General features: G+C 35.5%; 1 protein-coding gene across 1 annotated transcript in view; it reads right to left on the minus strand.

The window, feature by feature from the left end:
• RADX (RPA1 related single stranded DNA binding protein, X-linked) overlaps window positions 1-24185 on the minus strand; it is a gene marked incomplete at its 3' end in the record, with an annotated part of 68470 nt that overhangs the window by 32921 nt on the left and 11364 nt on the right. The window contains 10 exon segments of the mRNA XM_081221989.1: window positions 1910-2082; window positions 2848-3008; window positions 4248-4412; window positions 5550-5654; window positions 7289-7332; window positions 7334-7385; window positions 7493-7584; window positions 7785-7893; window positions 18374-18566; window positions 19719-19779. Coding sequence (XP_081078115.1) covers window positions 1910-2082; window positions 2848-3008; window positions 4248-4412; window positions 5550-5654; window positions 7289-7332; window positions 7334-7385; window positions 7493-7584; window positions 7785-7893; window positions 18374-18566; window positions 19719-19779 — 1155 coding nt within the window.

Raw genomic sequence — 24185 nt, forward strand, 5'->3', positions numbered from 1 at the left:
CACCAGATGCTAGGGGTGAGGCATGGGGCAGATTCTTCCTCACAGCCCTCAAAAGGAATCCACCCTGCTGACATCTTGATTTTGGACTTACAAAGCTGTGAAACAAATTTCTATAGTATAAGCCAAACAGTTTCTGGTACTTTGTTATAGCAGCCCTAGAAAATTAATAGATTTCGGTACCAGGAAGTGGTGTGCTGCTGTAACAAATACATAAAAACGTGGAAGTGGCTTGGAATTGGGTATTAAGTGCAGGCTGGAAGAGTTTTGAGGTGCATAACAGAAAAATCCTAGATAGCCTTGAAGAGAATGTTGGTAGAAATATGGATTTTGAAGGAGAATCTGTTGAGGGCTCAGAAAGAAAAGAGCTGTAGAGAAAGTTTCTGCAGTCTTAGAGAATACACTCATCGTCATGAACAGAACTAGATATATGAATGTAAAAGGTACTTCTGGTGAGGTCTCAGACAGAAATAAGGAATGTGTTATTGGAAACTGGATTTCTAAGCAAAGTATTGAAGGCACAGCCTGGTTTCTCCTTGCTGCTTATAGTAACATATGAGAGGGGAGAGAAAAGTTGAAAAGGGAATTGTTAAGAAAAAAAGAACCAGAATTTCAATACTTGGAAAATTCTAAGCCTATCCATATTGCAAAACATAAGAAAGCTTGCTTTGGAAAGAACACTAAGGGCATTGCTAGATAACCATTTGCCCAAGAGACTGTGATTTGTGGATCCAGTCAACCATCTCAGTAGGCATGCTGTTAGTTTGCCTGAAAGAAACATAGGTGGGAAGAAATGAAGGAATGCAATTCCTTTGGACTTCTGGGATTCTACAGTCAGGAAATGAGCTGCTAGAGATATCCAGCTGTGATCAAGTATTATCCTTCAAGAAAAGGGAAGAATGACCCTGAGGGTGAGGCCATTTCCTCAGTTCTAGAGGGCAGGGACACCTCCTCAATTCTAAAAGCCAGGGCCACCTTCTCAGTTCCAGAGTGCAAGACCACCACTCAGTGCCAAGGGGGTGGGGCTGCCATCCCAGTGGGCCCAGAGGACACAGTATTCTGCCAGGGAGGATAATTCTGGGGCCTTAATGCCAAATGGAATTTGCCTCATTAGGTTTCAACAAGGTTTCTGTGACCCATAACCCCCTTATTTCCAGTTTCTCCCTTTTGAAATGGGAATACCTATCCTATGTCTGTCCCACCATTGTATTTTGGACAGAATTAAACATGTCTAGTTTCATAGGTTCACAGATGGAAAAGAATTTTGCCCCAGGATCAATTACCCTGCATCTCGTCCATGCATGATTTATATGATATTTAGGACTTAAGAGTTGATGTTGGTATAGATTAAGACTCTTGGGGATGTTGTGATGGGATAAATGTATTTTGCATGTGAGAAGGACATGAATTTTTAGAGGGCAGACTGTTATGGATTGAATTATGTCCCCACCAAATATCACTGTGACTACCAATATGTAACCAATTACATCTTCAATGACCCTAAGAATATGACTTTATTTGGTTGTAATTGGTTTAGATGAGTTCATACTAAAGTAGACCAGTACTCCAGAGTGGGTCCCTAACCCAGTATGGCTAGTGTCCTTAAATAAAAATTTGGACACATATACACATAGGGAGAATGCCATGTGAGGATGAAGGCAGAGATTGGGGTGATACTTCCATAAGCCAAGGAATGCTAAAGATTGCCACTAAACCACTAGAAGCTAGGGGAAATGCATGGAACAGATTCTTCCTCATAGCCCTCAGAGGGAAACCACCCTGCCTATATCTTGGTCTTGGACTTTGGCAGCCCTAGAAAACTAATACAACTTCTAGTAGAATTGCTCATTTTACAGGACAGAAACAAATTAAAAAGTATATGCCATGTATATACTTAATACAAATGACTTACGGTTTGGCACATGGCCCTTGTAGAGCTCTTTTTTTCTTGGGAGGGCTCAAACTTGCAGATGTAGTATGACAAGACTGAGAACTCACAGGACCATCATCTTGAGGTTTTCCATCTCTTTCTTGACTTTGACTTTCTCTTCTAGCTGCTTGGGATGTTGAGGGTCGGTTAGCATTCTAAAACCAAAAATTTGAAGAAAACGTTTAAAACTGATTCACAAAAATTATTTCTCTCTTAAAAGACTCTATAATTTTAGTTTACCCATTTTTCATAACTTAAGAGTTGTGACAAAACTTTGCAATCGTAACAATGTTTTTATAAAGTTGATTTATCTTAATCTATCTGCTATTAAAATATTTTAATAAGATAAAAGTCCTTCTTATATTAGTATAACTGTAAAGTTGGATTAGATGCTTATTTCCATAAGAACAGTAATCTTAGAAATAACTTTTTAAAAGATAAGCTCATGGAAAAAATTAACTTATTTGTCTTGATTTTGCCTAGATTCTAGAAGTGGCCTTTTCTGTAGCATTTATCCTACAAGAGTCATTGCTACCTCTTATAGAACCTGGGTAGAACTGCCAAGACTGACAATAGAGCTAAAAACTTCTGGTGGGAGTGTGCCTATACCTTTGGCCTAGACAAAAGGAAGGAAAATAAAACATAATCATACATACCACCTGGAAATTTAAATAAAGACAATCATGATAAGCTCATATTACACAGAAAACAAAAACAAGATACCAAGTTTTGAGGGCAGCCCAGACTGCTCCAAAATAAATGACATAAAAAGGAAACAAACTAAAAATCATTTTTTTCCTTTTAGGTTTACATCATTAAGGGTTAATACATGTGAGTTCTGAATGAAATTTATAAGATACCAGTTGTGATTATAAACACAGTGCTTTCAGAGATATACTATTAATCTTCTGGCACCATACCCGTAGTGTTTCAGATGCTGAGGCACTTGCAGTTGCACCGCTATAGGGGACATACTTTATAACAGTAATTATCCCCTGTATTGCAATGCGCTTTTGTTCCCTATACTGCAAGTTTTCAATCTCCTTCCTCACTTCACTTATAGCTATGAAGAACGACTCAACTGCAAAAGAGTAATTCCAAGGAAACTGTAAGTTTTAAAGAACTGAAATGACAAAAATAACAATTAGATTTGCAATGTAATTTCACAACATGAAAATTATAAACTTGCTACATAACTTAAATATGTGAGACTTTGTGTTTATATTTGGCAACCCCTTATGTAATTTTGGCAAAATTGGCAAAGCACATTTGTCAGTTAAATTGTGATACAGCCTTCTAGTCTGGCATCTTAATTTGAAACAGAAATTTTACATATTGAACGTAATTTATATATCATACTTCAACTATAAAGTGTTGCCTAGCCACTGCATAGAAACACACATTTTGTTTAATATTTTCTGTATTCTATATGCTATTTACAGCATATATTACATATTGCTGGCATTATGAAGTACAGGAGGGTGTCAATATTTAGATGATGATTGCTGGCATTATGAAGTACAGGAGGGTGTCAATATTTAGAAGATGATAGGTCAGTATTTCAAAGTTTCTCTTTTTTCCAAAACCATGCATTATCCCATAGCTTTTTAAAAAATAATATACTTATGTTAAAGTTTTCAACTGTCATATCTTAATTCTACTAAAATAATGTTAGGCCTCTCATTAATACTTATTCTGAATCTCACTGATTTTGGTATCATTTTTATTTAAAGGTAGAGCTCAATTGTGTTATATCCAATACACAGTTGGCCCTCCATATCCACAGGTTTTGCAAACGTGCAGATATAAAGGGCCTACTGTATTCATTGTAGTGAGCCATTTTATATAAGGGACTCGAGCATCTGCAGATTTTGGTATCCATGGGGCTCCTTGAACCAATGCCCTGCAGACACCAAGGGATGTCTATATATCATTCCACAAGAGTGGCCTAATACAGTTGTCAGTACCTTGGTACCAAATTGTCCAGTGTCTCCTCTGATATCTTTAATCTAAGTAGTGTTATAGGAGTTGGGATCTACCAACTCAGATTTGATCTCAATGACTTTAAGTCAAGATATTACCTCCAGTTAGTCATAGTCTATTTAAACTCCTTCTTTTCTTGCAGTCTAATAAAATAAAAATATTAACCTTTATGGGTCATGACATATGTTTTTAGATCTTGATAAAGATCAAATTATTACCAGTGAGTGTTTCTACACTTTGGCTCACTCCCATTAAAGAATAAAGATGACTAACTGATATGGCATATACCATACATACCACATATAAACATATAAGGGACTAGCAATTACATCAGTACCTTTAACAGAAATATTATACTTCAAAAATGTTTCCGGCACTGGTGGATAGGGGTAATATCCACCAATAACAGTGTTCTTCAATTCCCCAGAATCGGTCTTTGTTTTAACCCACTGAATAAAGTTTTTTACCTTGGTATCGTTGGTATACGGCTGGCCTCTATGACCTTGCAGGAAGGGTAAAGTGCAAAAATATGAGGAATAAAAAAAAAAAAAAGACAACTCACTGTAATAAACCACCTGGACATTTTTGGGTATAAAAACAGTTTAATATAAAATCATTCTTATAGCACCAAGAAAAGAAGTTAACTTATTCACTATGTAGCAGATAATTATACTGAATATGCATATGAAAATTATCAGTTAACAAATCCTAAGTCAAGAAGGAAATCAGACATATTAGTTTACGTGGATTAAACTGTAACTGTCTACAGGACACTGAAAAGCCAGAAGAAAAAGAAAACTAATAGTCTGGCTTTTGCTAACTATCCAACTGTTTAGCATCTTCTTAGAAAATTGATTATGTTTTAACCTGAAGGTATGACATCATGTATTAACTAAATTGCCTATGAATATAGCTCAGCATTTAAGTTCATGTTTTTGAAACATACTTAAAAGTGTCATTCATATCTGATATTATTAGTATATATTAGATCTGATAGTATTCATATTTATAAAATGAGGTATGGACAAAGATGTGTGTTACATCCTTCCTAGGACTCTTCTTCTGACAAATTTCCTAATTACCAACATGGTAGCATTCTAGTAAATACATCATTCCATAGTACTCCCTCACTCATCCGAAAATTTTTATCTTTATTATTTTGCCCCCCTTATCCGAGGGAATAGAGAAAAATAGTACACTTGTAGATAAGTAGTGAGACTTTTCTTGCTATATAAGTAAAATGTGAGATCTGGGGACCAAAATTTAATGCACATTTTTGTTTTATTTAATATTTAAAAACTGTTGTTAATTGAATCCATATTGTGATACAGGGCCCAACAGTCTTCAATCTATGAAGCAATTTATGGTTATTTAACTTCTTATGTCAAGCAGGAATTAAAGTTATCCAAAGGACATAAACAAAATTCTTCAGTAAGTCACAAAATCATTGCTCTAACTGTAAATAATCTGGAAGCAATAGATTTCATAGGCTAAATATTCTTTCTTAAACCATTCTTAAAGTGAGAAAGGAGTTCAAAATAAAGCTATCTTGTGGTTGAATCTTATAACAGAAAAGTTAATTTAATGAAGAGAAAATACATTACATTTCCAATAAAGTATATACAAAGAAATTGCTCACCAGTAATAAACATGTGACTCTCATTTGTAGTAGTAAGGTAAAGCAATTTAAGTACTTGAGTGTCATTTCTGACAACTTTCAACTGTGTACACGTGAAATGTGCCACTGTAGAAAATGAAAACACTTACGAAATTATTTCTGCATTTCAAATGGGAATACCAAGAACAGGATCTAACAGAGTGTTTCTCAAAGTTTAATGAACTGAGGAATCACCTAGAACAATTGTTAAAATGCAAATTCAGATTAAAGTAGTTTTAGTGTAGGGCCTGAGATTTTCCACCACTAATGAGCTCCTGGGTGATACTAGTGCTGCCAGTCCTTTGACCACACTTGGAGCAACAAAGATCTAACACTTAACCTTTTCCTTTAAATAAAGGATCTAACGCTTAACTTTTCCTTTAGAAAGTACAAGGTCTCACCAAGGTCCATACAAACCTTTCTTAAAAGATATATTTCACATTTTCACAAGAAATAGAACGTGCATGGATGGCAACATTTCTGTGAAAAATCGTTATCCAAAACCTGTGTCAGTTTGTTGTTTAAAGTGGCTACAAAGAGAGAGGGACCTGGCCCTAAAGCCCATCTAAATTGTTATCAGAGATCATCATTACCAATCATCTGTGACCTGAGAGAGGTTATATGAAAGGTCATGGCCCCACTTACCTTGGAAGCCCATGCCTTGGTTTTGGCCAAAACTCTCTTTCTGCCCTCTCCTCCAATAACACTTGGGGTGATGTTCAGTTCTACTCATATATGTTTAAAAAATTTAATCTCACAAGCACAGGGTGGATTGTAATGAGGTAATATCCGAATGGTGTGTAATACTGTTTTATAACAGAGAATAAAGGGGTAGCAGAACAGCCCTGTATATGGTCTCTAGGTCTCCTGATATTCTACAATTTCTATCTTGTTGCTCATTAAAAAAAAATACATGTAGTCAAGATTGGGAATTTCCCCAATGTTGACAAGCACTTAACAATCAGTATTTTATTCACATAATCATTTGGAAAATAGGAAAATAGCACACCAATACCTAAAATAGCTTTATGTTACGAATTCAAATAAGAAAAAATTCACTGAAGTTGTTAAAAAGTATTAGATATACTTTTATCCTTATCATAGTAGATCTGAAGACTAACTTGTTATATAAAACACATAATAGGACAAACTTAAAATGTCTTCAAATAAATAAAAGTAGTGGAAAAAATCAACACCAAATTAAGTAAAATATTGACCAGCTGGTATAACACCACCAACCTAATATTAATTCCATACTCAAATGACATCATACTTACCAATGTCATTATTTAATTACACAGTATCCTAATCCTCTACTACTTAATTCTACATTAGTAAAGCCTTCACTGTGTTTAATGGGGTCTACTAAGTCAATTTCCAAATGGATACAAAGGAAATGGACTATCTATGTTTTAGTTTCACTGAATTTTAAGTTTTTATGTCTAAAATGCTAAAAATGGGAATTGATAAGAGCACATGTTTTCTGAAAAACTAGTATAAATCCCAAATTAATTCTGAATAGAAAACCAGAAGGTGGTTAATATCTGTTAATACCAATTATAATATTAATATAGAGAAAACTTAAACATGCTATCAGACTGCTTGAATTTGCTAACTCAATATCATGGCATTCTGTAAGTAAGTCAGTATACTCTATCATTTTTTTAAGTTAACGCCCCCACTTCCAAAAATAAAATGATAAAAATATTGAAACTGAGTACTTGGGTAAATATTTTCAAAGACTTCTGGCTGAGATGTAGAAAACAGTCCCATCAGCAATGTGAATCCAGCGATATGACCAAAGATCTTCACGGCTTTCTACATGGATAGAATGTTAGAATAAATGAAGGTAACTGATTATGCACATATGAACACAGAATTATTCACTGAAATACTTTTTATGACTTTCAGTATCAAAAGCTTACCCTTCTTTTTTGACCGCTGGACTCTTCCTACAAAAACTAAAACGCCAATAACATCACAGATACTCTTTTCTGGCATATCATCCAGTTCAGATCTAAAAAAAGCAGAATTATTAAATAGATATTGTATTTTTAAACAGTGAAAAAGCATTCTGCAAATATGACTGTGAAAATGCACATCTATCTAACTGCTACAGCATAATTTTGGGTAGATTCTGAACAAATTACAATACATTGTTTCAGTAACTAACATTGAAAATTAATATTTGAGATATTTTACAAGAAGCTATTTTACCTTGTGATAAAATGGTAGTTTAATTTTGGCAATCTCCATTCTGGTTTCACCTGCTTTTCTGGAATGATAATTATATTAGTTGGAGGATCTCGAAGGTTCAGGCAGATTTCTGAAAAACAAATATATTACTTTAGTATGATATACATATAAAATAATATATGCATATAAATCACACAGCAAAAAATAGATTGAACACTTTTGAGCCCACCACTAAACCTAACAACTAGATCATTATCAATAGCTTTCTTCTACCTATTCCGACATTATCACATCCACTTATCTCCCCAACTAAAGGTTAACCATACCTTAAATTTTGTGTTTCATCATATACTTAATTTAAAAAAGAGGTTTTTTTTATCACTTATGTGTTCTTGCCCAAATAGTATACTGTTTGAATTTCTTTGTTTTTGAACTTTAAATGAATGGAATTTTACCATAATGCAGTATTCTAGGGCTACTTTTTTCACTTAACTTTATGGTCCTAAAATTCATCCATGCAGCTGCATGTAGCAATTTTTTTCTCATTTCTACTGCTGAATAATGTTCCAGAGTGTTGATATACTACAATTTTATTTACTCTTTATTGTATTGCTGGACATCTGGATTATTTCCAGCTTTTGTTTTTACAAACATGGTCACTATGAGCTTTTTTCTACATATCTCCTTGTACACACAGGCAAAAGCTTTCTAAGGTATTATATCCAGGAGGGAAACACTGGATTGTAAAATATTCAGATGTTCCACCCTATAGGATAATTTCAAACTATCCTAAAGTAGTATTTATTATTTATTTATTAATATTAATAAATATTTACTAATATTTACTGAATATTAAATATTTATTTAAACTATTAACAGTTCCAGCAGCGATGTGCAAGAATTCCCACTGAGCCACAGCCTCTCCAAATTTTGGTACTGTTAAAAAATTTTTTTTTGGCCTCACCACGCGGCATGCGGAATCTTAGTTTCCTGACCAGGGATCAAACCTGTGTCCCCTACAGTGGAAGTGCAGAGTCTTAACCACTGGACCACCAGGGAAATCCCTAAATTTCTTAGTTTTTGTCAGTCTAATGACAGAAAATGACAATTTGCTGTGGTTTTATTTTGCACTTCCCTTATTACTAATTATGTTCAACAACATTTCATTTACCTATGGTTCATTCATGCATCCTCTTCTGTGAAATACCTGTTCATATTTTTGCCCATTTTTCTACTAGATTGTCTTTCTCTTATTTATTTGTATTACTTCTTTCTATATATGTTGAATACTAATCCCTTGTTGATTATACCAATGCAAATATCTTCACCCAGTTTTGGGATTGTTTTTTCATTTTGGGGGGCTGTCTTTTGATGAACAAAAGTTCTTAATTTTAATGTAGTTAGGTTTATTAATCTTTCTTTTATGGCTACCATTTCTGTGTCCTATCCAAAAAATCCTTCCTTATCCCAAAGTCAAACAGATACTTTCTATAAGTTCTTCTAAAAGTTTTGCCTTTCACATTTAAGTATTTGATATACCTGAAATTTATTTTTATACGGTATGATTTAGGGATGTAATGTCATTTTTTTCTCATATATAATCAATTGTCTCAATACTGTTTACTGAATGGCTCTTCCTTCCTTGATGATCTGCACAGCACATCTGTTGTATATCAAAATGTTATATGTCTAGGGCTGTTTCTTGACTTTGTATTATGACTTGCTGGTCAGTTTGTCTATATCTATACCAATACTACATGGTTATGCTTTATAATAATTCTTGATATTTGTAGGATAAGTCCTCATTCCCTCTTCAGCCCCTTATTCTTTTTCTTCAGAGGTGTCTTAACTATTCTTGATAATTATGTGCTTCCATATAAATTTTAGAATCAGTTTGTCAGTTCCAGAAAAAAATCCGATGGAATAGCACTAAATTTATAGCTCAATTTGGGGGGACTTGACATACTTATGAAACTGAGACTAACCTCCTGCCTGGGAACATGGGATATTTCTCCATTTATTTAGGGACTCTTTAGTGTCTTTAAAAAAGAATTATAATATTCTCCAAATAGGTCTTACATATCTTCTGTTAGATTTATTTCTAGATAATTTATAGTTATTTTTGACAAGGTAAATTATGTTTCTAAAATTATAATTTCTAACTCTTTGTTACTGGAGTGTACAAAATCAACTGACTTTGGTATACTGCTGTTACAGCTAGCTTTGCCAGTATCTTATTTTTTTCTCTCTCTCTTTTTTTTTTTTTTTTTTGGCTGAACCATGCAGCTTGTGGGATCTTACTTAGTTCCCCGACCAGGGATTGAATCTAGGCCCTCGGCAGTGAGAGTGCATAGTCCTAACCACTGGACTGCCAGGAAATTCCCTATATTTTTCAATTTTATTGAAGTATAGTTGAGTTACAATATTGTGCTAGTTTCAGGTATACAGCAAAGTGGTTCAGCTTTATATATATATATATATATGTGTGTGTATATATATATATATATATATATATAAAGTATATATACATATATTAATTTCTAAATATATTTCTAAATATATATTTATATATATATTTCAGATTTTCCATTATAGGTTATTATAAAATACTGAATACAGTTCCTTGTGCTATACAGTAAATCCTTGTTGCTTATCTACTTTATGTATAGTAGTTTGTATCTGTTAATCCCTTTTTCCTAATTTATCCTTCCCCCGCTCCCTTCCACTTTAGTAACCATAGTTTGCTTTCTATGTTTGTAAATCTGTCTCTGTTTTGTAAATAGATTCATCTGTATTATTTTTTAGATTCTACATATAAGTGGTATCATATAATATTTGTCTTTCTCTGTCTTACTTTACTAAGTATAATATTCTCTAGGTCCATCCATGTTGCTGCAAAAGGCAATATTTCATTCTTTTTTATGGCTGAGTAATATTCCATTGTATTGATATATATGTAAATATCTCATCTAAGCCAATCGTCTGTTGATGGGTACTTGTTTCCATGTCTTGGCTATTGTAAATAGTGGTGATATGAACACTGGGGTGCATGTATCTTTTTGAATTAGAGTTTTTGTCTTTTCTGGATATATGCCCAGGAGTGGGATTACAGGATCATATGGTTAACTATTTTTAGATTTTTAAGGAACCTCCGTACTGTTCTCTATAATGGCTGCACCAATTTTTTTTTAAATTTCTGTCTCAATTATCCTTTATTTGTAGTTTACCTTGAATTACTCTGGTAACCTATTGAGGTTTTTTTTTTTTTCTCCAATTCGCGCTGTCTCGGCGCACGTACGTGTCACCAGCTCTTTTTTTTTTTTTTTTAATTTATGGCTGTGTTGGGTCTTCGTTTCTGTGAGAGGGCTTTCTCTAGTTGTGGCAAGTGGGGGCCACTCCTCATCGCGGTGTGCGGGCCTCTCACTATCGCGGCCTCTCTTGTTGCGGAGCACAGGCTCCAGACGCGCAGGCTCAGTAATTGTGGCTCACGGGGCCAGCTGCTCCGTGGCATGTGGGATCTTCCCAGACCAGGTCTCGAACCCGTGTGTCCGGCATTGGCAGGCGGACGCTCAACCACTGCGCCACCAGGGAAGCCCCAGTGGCTGCACCAACTTACATTCCCACCGACAGTGCAGGAAGGTTCCCTTTTCTCCACACCCTCTCCAGCATTTATTATCTGTAGACTTTTTGATGATAGCCATTCTGACCAGTGCGAGGTGATACCACATTGTGGTTTCTTATTATTTTTAATACTTTGTGTTATTTAGGATTTTCTTTGTAGAAGATCTAACTTGTGAATAATGACAGTTTTGTGTTTTTCTTTAAAATTCTTATGCCTTTGGTGGGTGGCCAAGATGGTGGAGTAGGAAGACCCTGAACTTACCTCCTCTCGTGGACACACCAAAAGTACAACTTACAGAGAAACTACCTAACAGAATGACCTGAAGACTAGCAGAAAAGATTTCCCACAGCTAAAGACATAAAGAAGAAGCCACAACAAGTCAGGTAGGAGGGGCAGAGATGTGATATAGTCAGGAAGCACCCCCCTCAGGTCGGTGACCCACTAATAGGAAGGATAATCATAACCACAGAGGTCCTCCCCAAGAACAAGGCATCTGAGCCCCACACACTGGGCTTCCCAGCCTGGGGGTCCTGCGCTGGGAAGATGAGCCCCCAGAACATCTGGCTTTGAAAAGCAGCAGGGCTTATGTACAGGAGAGCCAGAGGACTACAGGAAACAGAGATTCCACTCTTAAGGTCACATGCAAAATGTCACATACTCTGAGTTCCAGCACAGAGATAGGTAGTAGTTTTAAAGGAGCCCGGGTCAAACCCACTTGCTAATTTTGAAGAACCTCCTAAAAAGGCAGGAGGGAACTGGGACTCTCTTGGGGACACAGATGCTGGTGGCAGCCATTTTGGGGAACTCCTTCTACCAGGAGGACACTGGTGTTGACAAATGCTAATTTGGAGTCCTCCCTCTAGCCTATTAGCTCCAGGGGCTTACCCACCCACCAGCTGGCCAGCACGGGTCCTGAGACACACCCGACACCAAGCAGCCAGTCCTGTAGTGACGCAGCCCCACCCACCAGCAGGATGGCACAAGCCACGGCCCCACTCAACACCCCCCCAGGGGCTGCCCCGCCTACCAGCATGCCCAGAGTAGTCAGCTACAACAGGAGGGCCCACACAACCCACAGAGGGGGCACTCCTAGAGCATACAGCCCTGGTGACCCATGCTTATACAGTCAATTAATCTATGACAAAGGAGGCAAGAATATACAATGGGGAAAAATAGCCTCTTCATTAAATGATGTTGGGAAAACTGGACAGCTATATGCAAAAGAATCAAACTGGACTACTTTCTCACACCATATACAAAAATAAACTCAAAATGGATTAAAGACTTAAATGTAAGACCTGAAACCATAAAATTTCTAAAAGAAAACAGAGGCAGTATGCTCCTTGACATTGGTCTTAGCATATATTTTTGGATCTGTCTCCTCAGGCAAGGGAAACAAAAGCAAAAATAAATGGGACCACATCAAACTTTAGCACAGCAAAGGAAACTATCAACAAAATGAAAAGACAGTCCACTGAATGGGAGAAGACATTTGCAAATGATAATCCAACAAGGGGTTAATATCCAAAATAGACAAAGAATTCCAACAAACATCAAAGAAAAAGAACAACCAAATAAAAAAAAAATGGGCAGAGGACCTGAATAGACATTTTTCCCACAGAAGACACACAGATAGCCAACAGACACATGAAAAGATGCACAACATCACTAATCATTAGGGAAATGCAAATCAAAACTACAATGAGCTACCACCTCACACCTGTCAGAATGGCTATCATCAAAGAAGACAACAAATAACAAATGTTGGAGAGGATGTAGAGGAAAGGGAACCCTGTGCACTGTTGGTGGGATTATAAACTGATGCAGCCACTACGGAAAACAATATGGAGGTTCCTCAAAAAATTAAAAGTAGAACTACCATATAATCCAGAAATTTCACTTCTGGGTATTTACCTGAGGAAAACAAAAACACTAATTCGAAAAGGTATATGCACACCAATGTTCACTGAAGTGTCATTTATAATAGCCGAGATATGGAAGCAACCTAAGTGTCCATTGATAGATGAATGGATAAAGACGATGTAGTCTATATATACATACAATGGAATATTACCCAGCCATTAAAAATAATGAAATATTGCCATTTGCAACAACATGGATGGATCTAGAGGGTATTATGCTAAGTGAAATAAGTCAGACAGAGAAAGATAAATACCATATGGTCTTACTTATATGTGGAATCTTAAAAACAAAACAATCAAACAAACAAAATGAAAAACAGACTCACAGATACAAAATAAACCAGCTGTTGCCAGGGGAGGGAGGATGATATAGGTGATGGGAATTAAGATCTCCAGTTATAAAACAAGTAAGCCAAGGGAATGTAATATACAATAAAAGAAATATGGTCAATAACATTATAATAACTTTATTTGGGGACAGACGGGTACTAGACTTATCATGGTGATCACTTCATAATGTATGCAAATGTCAAATCACTATGTAGGACACCTGAAACTAACATAATATTGTACAGCAGTATGTCAACTATATTTCAATAAAAAATTCTTATGCTTTTAATGGATTTTATCTTCTCACATTGGCTAGGAGAGCCTGTACAACATTAAACAGAAATAGTAATAGGAGGCCATCAATGTTCCCCATGTAAAAAAGGAGTGTTTCTAAATTTTCCCCATTAAAAGTTGTGTTTGTTGGGCTTCCCTGGTGGTGCAGTGGTTAAGAATCCGCCTGCCAATGCAGGGGACACAGGTTCAAGCCCTGGTCTGGGAAGATCCCACGTGCTGTGGAGCAACTAAGTCTGTGCGCCACAACTACTGAGCCTGTGCTCTAGAGCCCATGAGCCACAACTACTGAGCCCACGTGCCACAACTACTGAAGCCCATGTGCCTAGAGCCCGTGCTCTGCAACAAGAGAAGTCACCATGTTGAGAAGCCTGCGCACCCAACGAAGAGTAGCCCCCACTCACCGCAATCAGAGAAAAAGCACGTGCGCAGCAATGAAGACCTAACACAGCCAAAATAAATAAATAAATAAAATAAAATAATAAAATTAAAAAATTTATTTTAAAAAAGTTGTGTTTATTGTTATGTTTTGATTTTGCAAACATCCTTTATCAGTTTTGGAAGGTTCCTTTTCTTGCTATTTTCTTTTTAAAATTTATGAATGTGTGTAAAATTTTAGCAAATGTGTTCTGTGCCTCTATTAGGATGACCTTCTTTAATCTGTGTGGTGAGTGACACTTATAGATTTTCATATGTAAAACCAACTTCACATTGCTGGAGAACAATGCAACTTAGTCACAGCGTGTGATCATTTTCCACATATAACTTAATTCAGTTTGCTAATCTTCAATTTTGAATATCTGTACATATGTTCATAGCTGAAGCTAGCCTTTAATTTTCCTCATTCATAATATTCTTGTTTGGTTTTGATTATCAAAGTTATACTGGTAGCAAAGAATGAGTTAGAGAGTATGCCCTCTTATTCTATTCTCTGGAATAGTTTTGGAATGGTACATTCCTTGAATGTTTGCTAGAATTTGCCTGTAAAATGGTATCTGCCTGGTATTTTCTTTGTGAGATGATTTTAAACCTCTGGTTCAATTTCTTTAACAGTTATAGAACTATCTGGGCTTTCTATTTCTTTAATGCCAGTAATATTTTTTTAAGAATTTGCTATGTAGCAAAGATTAAACCAGGATGAAAATAATTGCTTTCTTATTTTACCTATTACCATCCATGTGACTACAAAATCACTTTTACCTTTGCATATATGAATGAGGAAGGTTTGTATTACACCTGCACCTAGAAAATGGTTTGCATTTTACAAAGCACTTTCATAGCCATAGTTACTCAGTTATATTCAAGGTCACCCCCTGCTCTAAAATGCTAGGATTTTGAATAAATTAAAAACCTCCTTTGCCCCAAACCAAAAACACTTGATGCTATTATCTCAATATGTATTATGCCATACAGTCTGAAAATCTCAAGACTTTAAAAGGTTTATTTTTTGTGTATGCTGACTGAATACTATTTTGTATACGGGGACAGAATGATATACAAAATGGCAACATACAAAGCATACATTACCAGCAAATAATATGTCCTTTTTTTTGCATAGAATTTTCATCTTTATAAGCTTCCATTTATTTAGTTTTTTTAAAAAATTGCATCTTAGTTTGTATAACTTGGAACTATATGTGTAAGTATGAAAAAATAAACCAAGCTAAATTACCCCAATAATTTGTCTTCCAACATCGACACCTAGAAGGCAGTGATGCTATCACAGATCTTTATTCCTAAACTGACCAAACCGGCCCCAACTACATATGCTCTCTCATTTTTCCTCTCATAACATTTAAACTACCCTGTTATTATTCCTAACCCTCACTTATACTTTCTCCAATTCAACCCATTCTCCCACTCTCCAGACCATTCATTCTTTCCTCAATTTCTGTTCATTTCTTCTCCCCTTCCATTCATTCTTTTTTCTTACTGTTTACTGTCAGCAGTCTTTCATTTTACTGTAATTTGTTCATTTTACATATGTTACCCCGTTAGACTAATTTTAAGGGTAGAGTTCTGTATTACTTATCTTTGTGTCCCTTGTGCCTAGCATGGTTTACAGAACTTTTTTCCCTTCAAAAGATCATTAATCATACTGAGGTTTTAAAAGATCATATATCAATAGTTTTCAACCCTGGCTGTACATTAGAATCACCTGAGGAGTTTTAGAGACACACCAACGTCTTGGTCCCCTCCTCAGAGTAATTAATTCAGAATCTCTGAGGGTGGGGTGCTCGTGATTCTTTAAAGCTCCCCAAGTGATACTAATGTACAGCCAGTATTGACATCTACTTATACACATAGACTTGGCAAACTATGGCCTGTAGATGGCTGCCTGTGTTTTGCAAATAGAGCTTTACTGTAACACAGCCAAGCCCATTCGTTTACATATTATCTCTGGCTGCTTTCACTCTATAAAGGCAGAGCTGAGTTGTTGTGAAGAAGACTATACTGCCTGCACAGCTTATAGTACTCACTGTCTGGTTCTTTATAGAAATAGTTTGCTGACCCCTGATAAAGAGGAAAAAAGTCCTATTACTTACCAAAAAGGTACGGGATAACAGAGACTGATGCTAACACTAATAAGTAAGACTGTTGTAAAGGCTAAAAGGCACGTTTTCAATATATTCTCATCAAGGCTCTCACTTTAAAAACGATTTCTATATTTGCAATTATTCACTTGAAAGTGTAAATAGCTTCTCGTATCCTAAAAAGAGAGTTTCCATTATGAAAATCTGGCCCTATAATTCTATGTAGCAGAGGTAGCATACAGCTCAATCAGTTTCACTGTTACATTCTTATGGCTGTTTATCTACTTGTCACATTCTGTCTATTGTCCCACTTTCCATATGTTTTTAAGGTTTAGAAGCAGCTATTAGTACAGACACATTTCTAGATTTGTCCACAGACACATAAAAACTGTGATAGAAATTAATTTTCTTTACACCAGAAAACACTGTATTTAGTAAAAAGAACACTAGGTTAGGTATCAGGAAAACTAGGTTTCAATTTTCACTATGCCAGTGATTTATTATGTGACATCAACAAAGTTACTTACTTTATCTGTTATTGACAAAGAATGTCTCAATTTTTACTAAAGCAATTTTGTCACCTGGAGATACTTGGTTGTGGGAAAGAATTTATAAATTGGCAGACACAATAATACACATTTTGAATTAGCTTCCTCTTGCCAAATTTTACTACATTTTCTTAATTAAGTCTCAATAGCAATATGAGGTTAATTTCTCCTGTAATAAAGAGTAATGAGATTATGGACTGGTTGTACCAAACTATCTAAGTAATGACCTGTTCATCCAGCAAGACTGATGTCTACCAAATGCTTAAGATTTTAATAGAGAATCATATGAAATTTTCCTAAATATATATTTCAGTAAACAGTGAACAAAGGCTACATTATTTGCACATTCTTTACATAATTAAGCTTAATGGGTCAGCTGGGGAGTTCAGAATACACAGAAATAAAGGTCCAGTATAAAACTATGACAAGCCAAAAACAATGCTTAAAATTGTTGAATGATGTGGCCTACAATTTTGAAAAAGGGAAATGCAAAAAAAAATCACATCCACATCTTAAAGCAATCACTTACTATATTAATTCTAATGCTCCCAAAATATTTAGGATGATGCCAAGATGTCAATACTGTGATTTCAATACTAATCAGGAAGAGCCCTTTCAAGATTGTAGCAACTGGCAACATTTGAATATTGACCATAGGTTAGATAATAGTATTATATCAATTTTAAATTTCCTGATTTTGATAACTATACAGTGATTATGTAATAGAATGTTCTTGTTCTTAGGAAATATAGAGTGAAATACTACTGAAGTGTTTAGAGGTAAAGGGGTATGTATGATGACTGCCACTTACTGTCAAACGGTTCAGAGGTGATAAATACATATGTGTGTGTGTGTGTGTGTGTGTGTGTGCGTGTGTGTGTGTGTATATGTAGTGGAGGAATGATAAAGCAAAGGTAAATGTTACCAATTGTTGAATCTGTGTGAAAGGTATATGGGAGTTCTTCATACTATCCTTTCAAATTTTATGTAAGTTTGAAATTATTTCAAAATAAAATTTTGACAAAAGCCTTTTCAAATAGCACCTCGTAGTAACAAAAATTTATATTCAAGTCATTAATTTAATATTTTAATACAAAAAAATGAAAGAAAAATAAGTACATCCCAAGCGGCACTCATTCATTAATCAACAATATATATCTCAGATGATTTTTCTTAAAAAATGCAATAATAAATAAACATATTTATTAAGTGATTGCTCAAAAATTTTTATGGACAAAAGAATTTAAAGTGTGTCAGGTTCTAACAGCTTCAGTAATTTTTAAGGGCTTTTGACTGATATGGTACTTTGCAAATTTATACAAACAAAATAGCGATAAAATAACAAATTCATTGAATACTTAACCTATTGTAGAAATTAATTTCATGTGTGGATCCACAGGGAGAGACTGCACCTTGAAGGGGTGACTCTTTCTAATAGAATAATCTTGAAGCAGAAGAACTAAATGAACGTGCAAACTTTTATACCACTCAGGACACAGGGCATTCCACATAATCACTGACATGGTGCCTGAATTGTCAGCAACTTCCAAAAAGGTCTAGGAAAAAAAGAGTAAAAGCACATGCATATTTGTTACTTTAATCTACAGGGTGTTCAAATTTTATTTTAAGAATGAGGAAGCAAAACTATAGGAGAATCACTGAATAATTTATGATATGAGAGACTCTGTAATGATGAAAAGTTATAAATGAAGAATTTTTAGTAATATGAGAAAATACTTAAGAAAATGTTAAATGATACAAAATTTTATGTACAATATGATTCCCATTTTGTAAGATAATTTACTATGATATATGCCATAGTTATATGTAATATATGATAGGCATACATATATGCATAGATGTGCTATCTATGACATACATAAGATATCACAGATATGTGTATATATATGATATACACATACAAAAAAGGGGAATAAAATACACTTTAATATTAACAGTGGTCCTCTCTGAGTGGTAAGATTTGGCTTGATATTATTTATCAGCTTAATATATCTTTATACATTTTCCAAATTCCCTGTAAATATGTATAACTTTTACTATAAAAGCTTAATAAAGCACCTAAAATAATTCTTGATAACGTGGAAATACAGTAAAATGTTAAGTTTAAAAAAAAACACAGGACAGAAATCAGCACCATATGGCATAGAGAGTCAAGATAACAGAAAAGTGTCAGATAGATTGGACAATTAGGTCTCTGGTGAGTGACCAGCTGAAGCAAAAAGTCAAACTAATTGTGTTGAGAAGTAAAAGGGAGGCAAGAAAGTGAAAACATATAGTGTAGACTACTTCTTCAAGGAGCTTGCCTGAAGAGAAGGACAGAGGGAATACAGGAGTCCTGATGTCAAAGGAGATTTTTTTTCCTCTTTTAAAATGGAAGACTAGACTATATTTATATGCTGGTGTAGAAAGCACAGTAAAGAAGAAGAAGTTGAAGATACAGAAAAAGGTGTGAAGGAGACCAGCTGGATCAAGGGAACGAAAGGGCGCTAATACAGAAAGGACTTCTTTTTCTATAAGAAACTACATAGAAAAATACCTTGAAATATATATTTGTTCATTTTCAAAATTATTAAATTGAACTTTAAAATATGTTATTTAAACATAAATTATCCTAATAAAGAGTCAGGTCTGTAAGTTATAATTTATGAGTGCTAAATTAACATATAATATCTTATCACTACTTATACCAGGTATGGCTCAATCATCTTTTTATTGGGTTTTCCATAGTATTGCAGTTTTTTTTTTAATTAGTTTCTGCTTTATAACAAAGTGAATCAGTCATACATATACATCTGTTCCCACATCCCCTCCCTCATGCATCTCCCTCCCTCCCACCCTCCCCATCCCACCCCTCCAGGCGGTCACAAAGCACCGAGCTGATCTCCCTGTGCCCCGTGGCCGCTTCCCACTATCTATCTACCTTAAGTTTGGTAGTGTATATATGTCCATGCCTCTCTCTCGCCTCGTCACAGCCTACCCTTCCCCCTCCCCATATCCTCAAGTCCATTCTCAAGTAGGTCTGTGTCTTTATTCCCGTTTTGCCCCTAGGTTCTTCATGACATTTTTTTTTTAAATTCCGTATATATGTGTTAGCATACGGTATTTGTCTTTCTCCTTCTGACTAACTTCACTCTGTATGACAGACTCTAGGTCTATCCACCTCATTACAAATAGCTCAGTTTCGTTTCTTTTTATGGCTGAGTAATATTCCATTGTATATATGTGCCACATCTTCTCTATCCATTCATCCGATGATGGACACTTAGGTTGTTTCCAGCTCCGGGCTATTGTGAATAGAGCTGCAATGAACATCCTGGTACATGTCTCTTTTTGAATTATGGTTTTCTCAGGGTATATGCCCAGTAGTGGGATTGCTGGGTCATATGGTAGTTCTATTTGTAGTTTTTTAAGGAACCTCCATACCGTTCTCCACAGTGGCTGTACCAATTCACATTCCCACCAGCAGTGCAAGAGTGTTCCCTTTTTTCCACACCCTCTCCAGCATTTATTGTTTCCAGATTTCTTGATGATGGCCATTCTGACTGGTGTGAGATGATACCTCATTGTAGTTTTGATTTGCATTTCTCTAATAATTAATGATGTTGAGCATTCCTTCATGTGTTTGTTGGCAGTCTGTATATCTTCTTTGGAGAAATGCCTATTTAAGTCTTCTGCCCATTTTTGGATTGGGTTGTCTGTTTTTTTGCTATTGAGCTGCATGAGCTGCTTATAAATTTTGGAGATCAATCCTTTGTCAGTTGCTTCATTTGCAAATATTTTCTCCCATTCTGAGGGTTGTCTTTTGGTCTTCTTTATGGTTTCCTTTGCTGTGCAAAAGCTTTGAAGTTTCATTAGGTCCCATTTGTTTATCTTTGTTCCCATTTCCATTTCTCTAGGAGGTGGGTCCAAAAGGATCCTGCTGTGATTTATGTCATAGAGTGTTCTACCTATGTTTTCCTCTAAGAGTTTGATAGTTTCTGGCCTTACATTTAAGTCTCTAATCCATTTTGAGCTTACTTTTGTGTATGGTGCTAGGGAATGATCTAATCTCAAACTTTTACCTGTCCCTGTCCAGTTTTCCCAGCACCACTTATTGAAGAGGCTGTCCTTTCTCCACTGTACATTCCTGGCTGCTTTATCAAAGATAAGTTGGCCATATGTGCGTGGGTTTATCTCTGGGCTTTCTATCCTGATCCACTGATCTATCTTTCTGTTTTCATGCCAGTACCAGACTGTCTTAATTACTGTAGCTTTGTAGTATAGTCTGAAGTCAGGGAGCCTGATTCCTCCAGCTCCGTTTTTCGTTCTCAAGATTGCTTTAGCTATTCGGGGCCTTTTGTTTTTCCAAACAAATTTTGAAATTTTTTGTTCTAGTTCTGTGAAAAATGCCATTGGTAGTTTGATAGGGATTGCATTGAATCTGTAGATTGCTTTGGGTAGTAGAGTCATTTTCACAATATTGATTCTTCCAATCCAGGAGCATGGTATATCTCTCCATCTATTTGTATCATCTTTAATTTCTTTCATCAGTGTCTTATAGTTTTCTGCATACAGGTCTTTTGTCTCCTTAGGTAGGTTTATTCCTAGATATTTTATTCTTTTTGTTGCGATGGTAAATGGGAGTGTTTTCTTGATTTCATTTTCAGATTTTTCATCATTAGTGTACAGGAATGCCAGAGATTTCTGTACATTAATTTTATATCCTGCTACTTTACCAAATTCATTGATTAGTTCTAGTAGTTTTTCGGTAGCATCTTTAGGATTCTCTATGTATAGTATCATGTCATCTGCAAACAGTGACAGCTTTACTTCTTCTTTTCCAATTTGGATTCCTTTTATTTCCTTTTCTTCTCTGATTGCTGTGGCTAAAACTTCCAAAACTATGTTGAATAAGAGTGGTGAGAGTGGGCAGCCTTGTCTTGTTCCTGATCTTAGTGGAAATGGTTTCAGTTTTTCACCATTGAGGACAATGTTGGCTGTGGGTTTGTCATATATGGCCTTTATTATGTTGAGGAAAGTTCCCTCTATGCCTACTTTCTGCAGGGTTTTTATCATAAATGGGTGTTGAATTTTGTCAAAAGCTTTCTCTGCATCTATTGAGATGATCATATGGTTTTTCTCCTTCAACTTGTTAATATGGTGTATTACATTGATTGATTTGCGTATATTGAAGAATCCTTGCATTCCTGGGATAAACCCCACTTGATCATGGTGTATGATCCTTTTAATGTGCTGTTGGATTCTGTTTGCTAGTATTTTGTTGAGGATTTTTGCATCTATGTTCATCAGTGATATTGGCCTGTAGTTTTCTTTCTTTGTGACATCCTTGCCTGGTTTTGGTATCAAGGTGATGTCGGCCTCGTAGAATGAGTTTGGGAGTGTTCCTCCCTCTGCTATATTTTGGAAGAGTTTGAGAAGGATAGGTGTTAGCTCTTCTCTAAATGTTTGATAGAATTCACCTGTGAAGCCATCTGGTCCTGGGCTTTTGTTTGATGGAAGATTTTTAATCACAGTTTCAATTTCAGTGCTTGTGATTGGTCTATTCATATTTTCTATTTCTTCCTGAGTCAGTCTTGGCAGGTTGTGCATTTCTAAGAATGTGTCCATTTCTTCCAGGTTGTCCATTTTATTGGAATAGAGTTGCTTATAGTAATCTCTCATAATCTTTTGTATTTCTGCAGTGTCAGTTGTTACTTCTCCTTTTTCATTTCTAATTCTATTGATTTGAGTCTTCTCCCTTTTTTTCTTGATGAGTCTGGGTAATGGTTTGTCAATTTTGTTTATCTTCTCAAAGAACCAGCTTTTAGTTTGGTTGATCTTTGCTATCGTTTCCTTCATTTCTTTTTCATTTATTTCTGATCTGATCTTTATGATTTCTTTCCTTCTGCTAGCTTTGGGGTATTTTTGTTCTTCTTTCTCTAATTGCTTTAGGTGCAGGGTCAGGTTGTTTACTCGAAATGCTTCCTGTTTCTTAAGGTGGGATTGTATTGCTATAAACTTCCCCCTTAGAACTGCTTTTGCTGCGTCCCATAGGTTTTGGGTCGTCGTGTCTCCATTGTCATTTGTTTCTAGGTATTTTTTAATTTCCTCTTTGATTTCTTCAGTGATCACTTCGTTATTGAGTAGTGTATTGTTTAGCCTCCATGTGTTTGTATTTTTTACACATCTTTTCCTGTAATTGATGTCTAGTCTCATAGCATTGTGGTCGGAGAAGATACTTGATACAATTTCAATTTTCTTAAAATTACCGAGGCTTGATTTGTGACCCAAGATATGATCTATCCTGGAGAATGTTCCATGAGCACTTGAGAAAAATGTGTATTCTGTTGTTTTTGGATGGAATGTCCTATAAATATCAACTAAGTCCATCTCGTTTAATGTATCATTTAAAGCTTGTGTTTCCTTATTTATTTTCATTTTGGATAATCTGTCCATTGGTGAAAGTGGGGTGTTAAAGTCCCCTACTATGATTGTGTTACTGTCGATTTCCCCTTTTATGGCTGTTAGTATTTGCCTTATGTATTGAGGTGCTCCTATGTTGGGTGCATAAATATTTACAATTGTTATATCTTCTTCTTGGATCGATCCCTTTATCGTTATGTAGTGTCCTTCTTTGTCTCTTCTAATAGTCTTTATTTTAAAGTCTATTTTGTCTGATATAAGAATTGCTACTCCAGCTTTCTTTTGATTTCCATTTGCATGGAATATCTTTTTCCATCCCTTTACTTTCAATCTGTATGTGTCTCTAGGTCTGAAGTGTGTCTCTTGTAGACAGCATATATATGGGTCTTGTTTTTGTATCCATTCAGCCAATCTGTGTCTTTTGGTGGGAGCATTTAGTCCATTTACATTTAAGGTAATTATTGATATGTATGTTCCTATTCCCATTTCCTTAATTGCTTTGGGTTCGTTATTGTAGGTCTTTTCCTTCTGTTGTGTTTCTTGCCTAGAGAAGTTCCTTTAGCATTTGTTGTAAAGCTGGTTTGGTGGTGCTGAACTCTCTCAGCTTTTGCTTGTCTGTAAAGGTTTTAATTTCTCCATCAAATCTGAATGAGATCCTTGCTGGGTAGAGTAATCTAGGTTGCAGGTTTCTCTCCTTCATCACTTTAATTATGTCCTGCCACTCCCTTCTGGCTTGTAGGGTTTCTGCTGAG

This window comes from Mesoplodon bidens, assembly GCF_964165515.1.
Source record: "Mesoplodon bidens genome assembly, chromosome: X".
In the NCBI taxonomy this organism is placed as follows: domain Eukaryota; kingdom Metazoa; phylum Chordata; class Mammalia; order Artiodactyla; family Ziphiidae; genus Mesoplodon; species Mesoplodon bidens.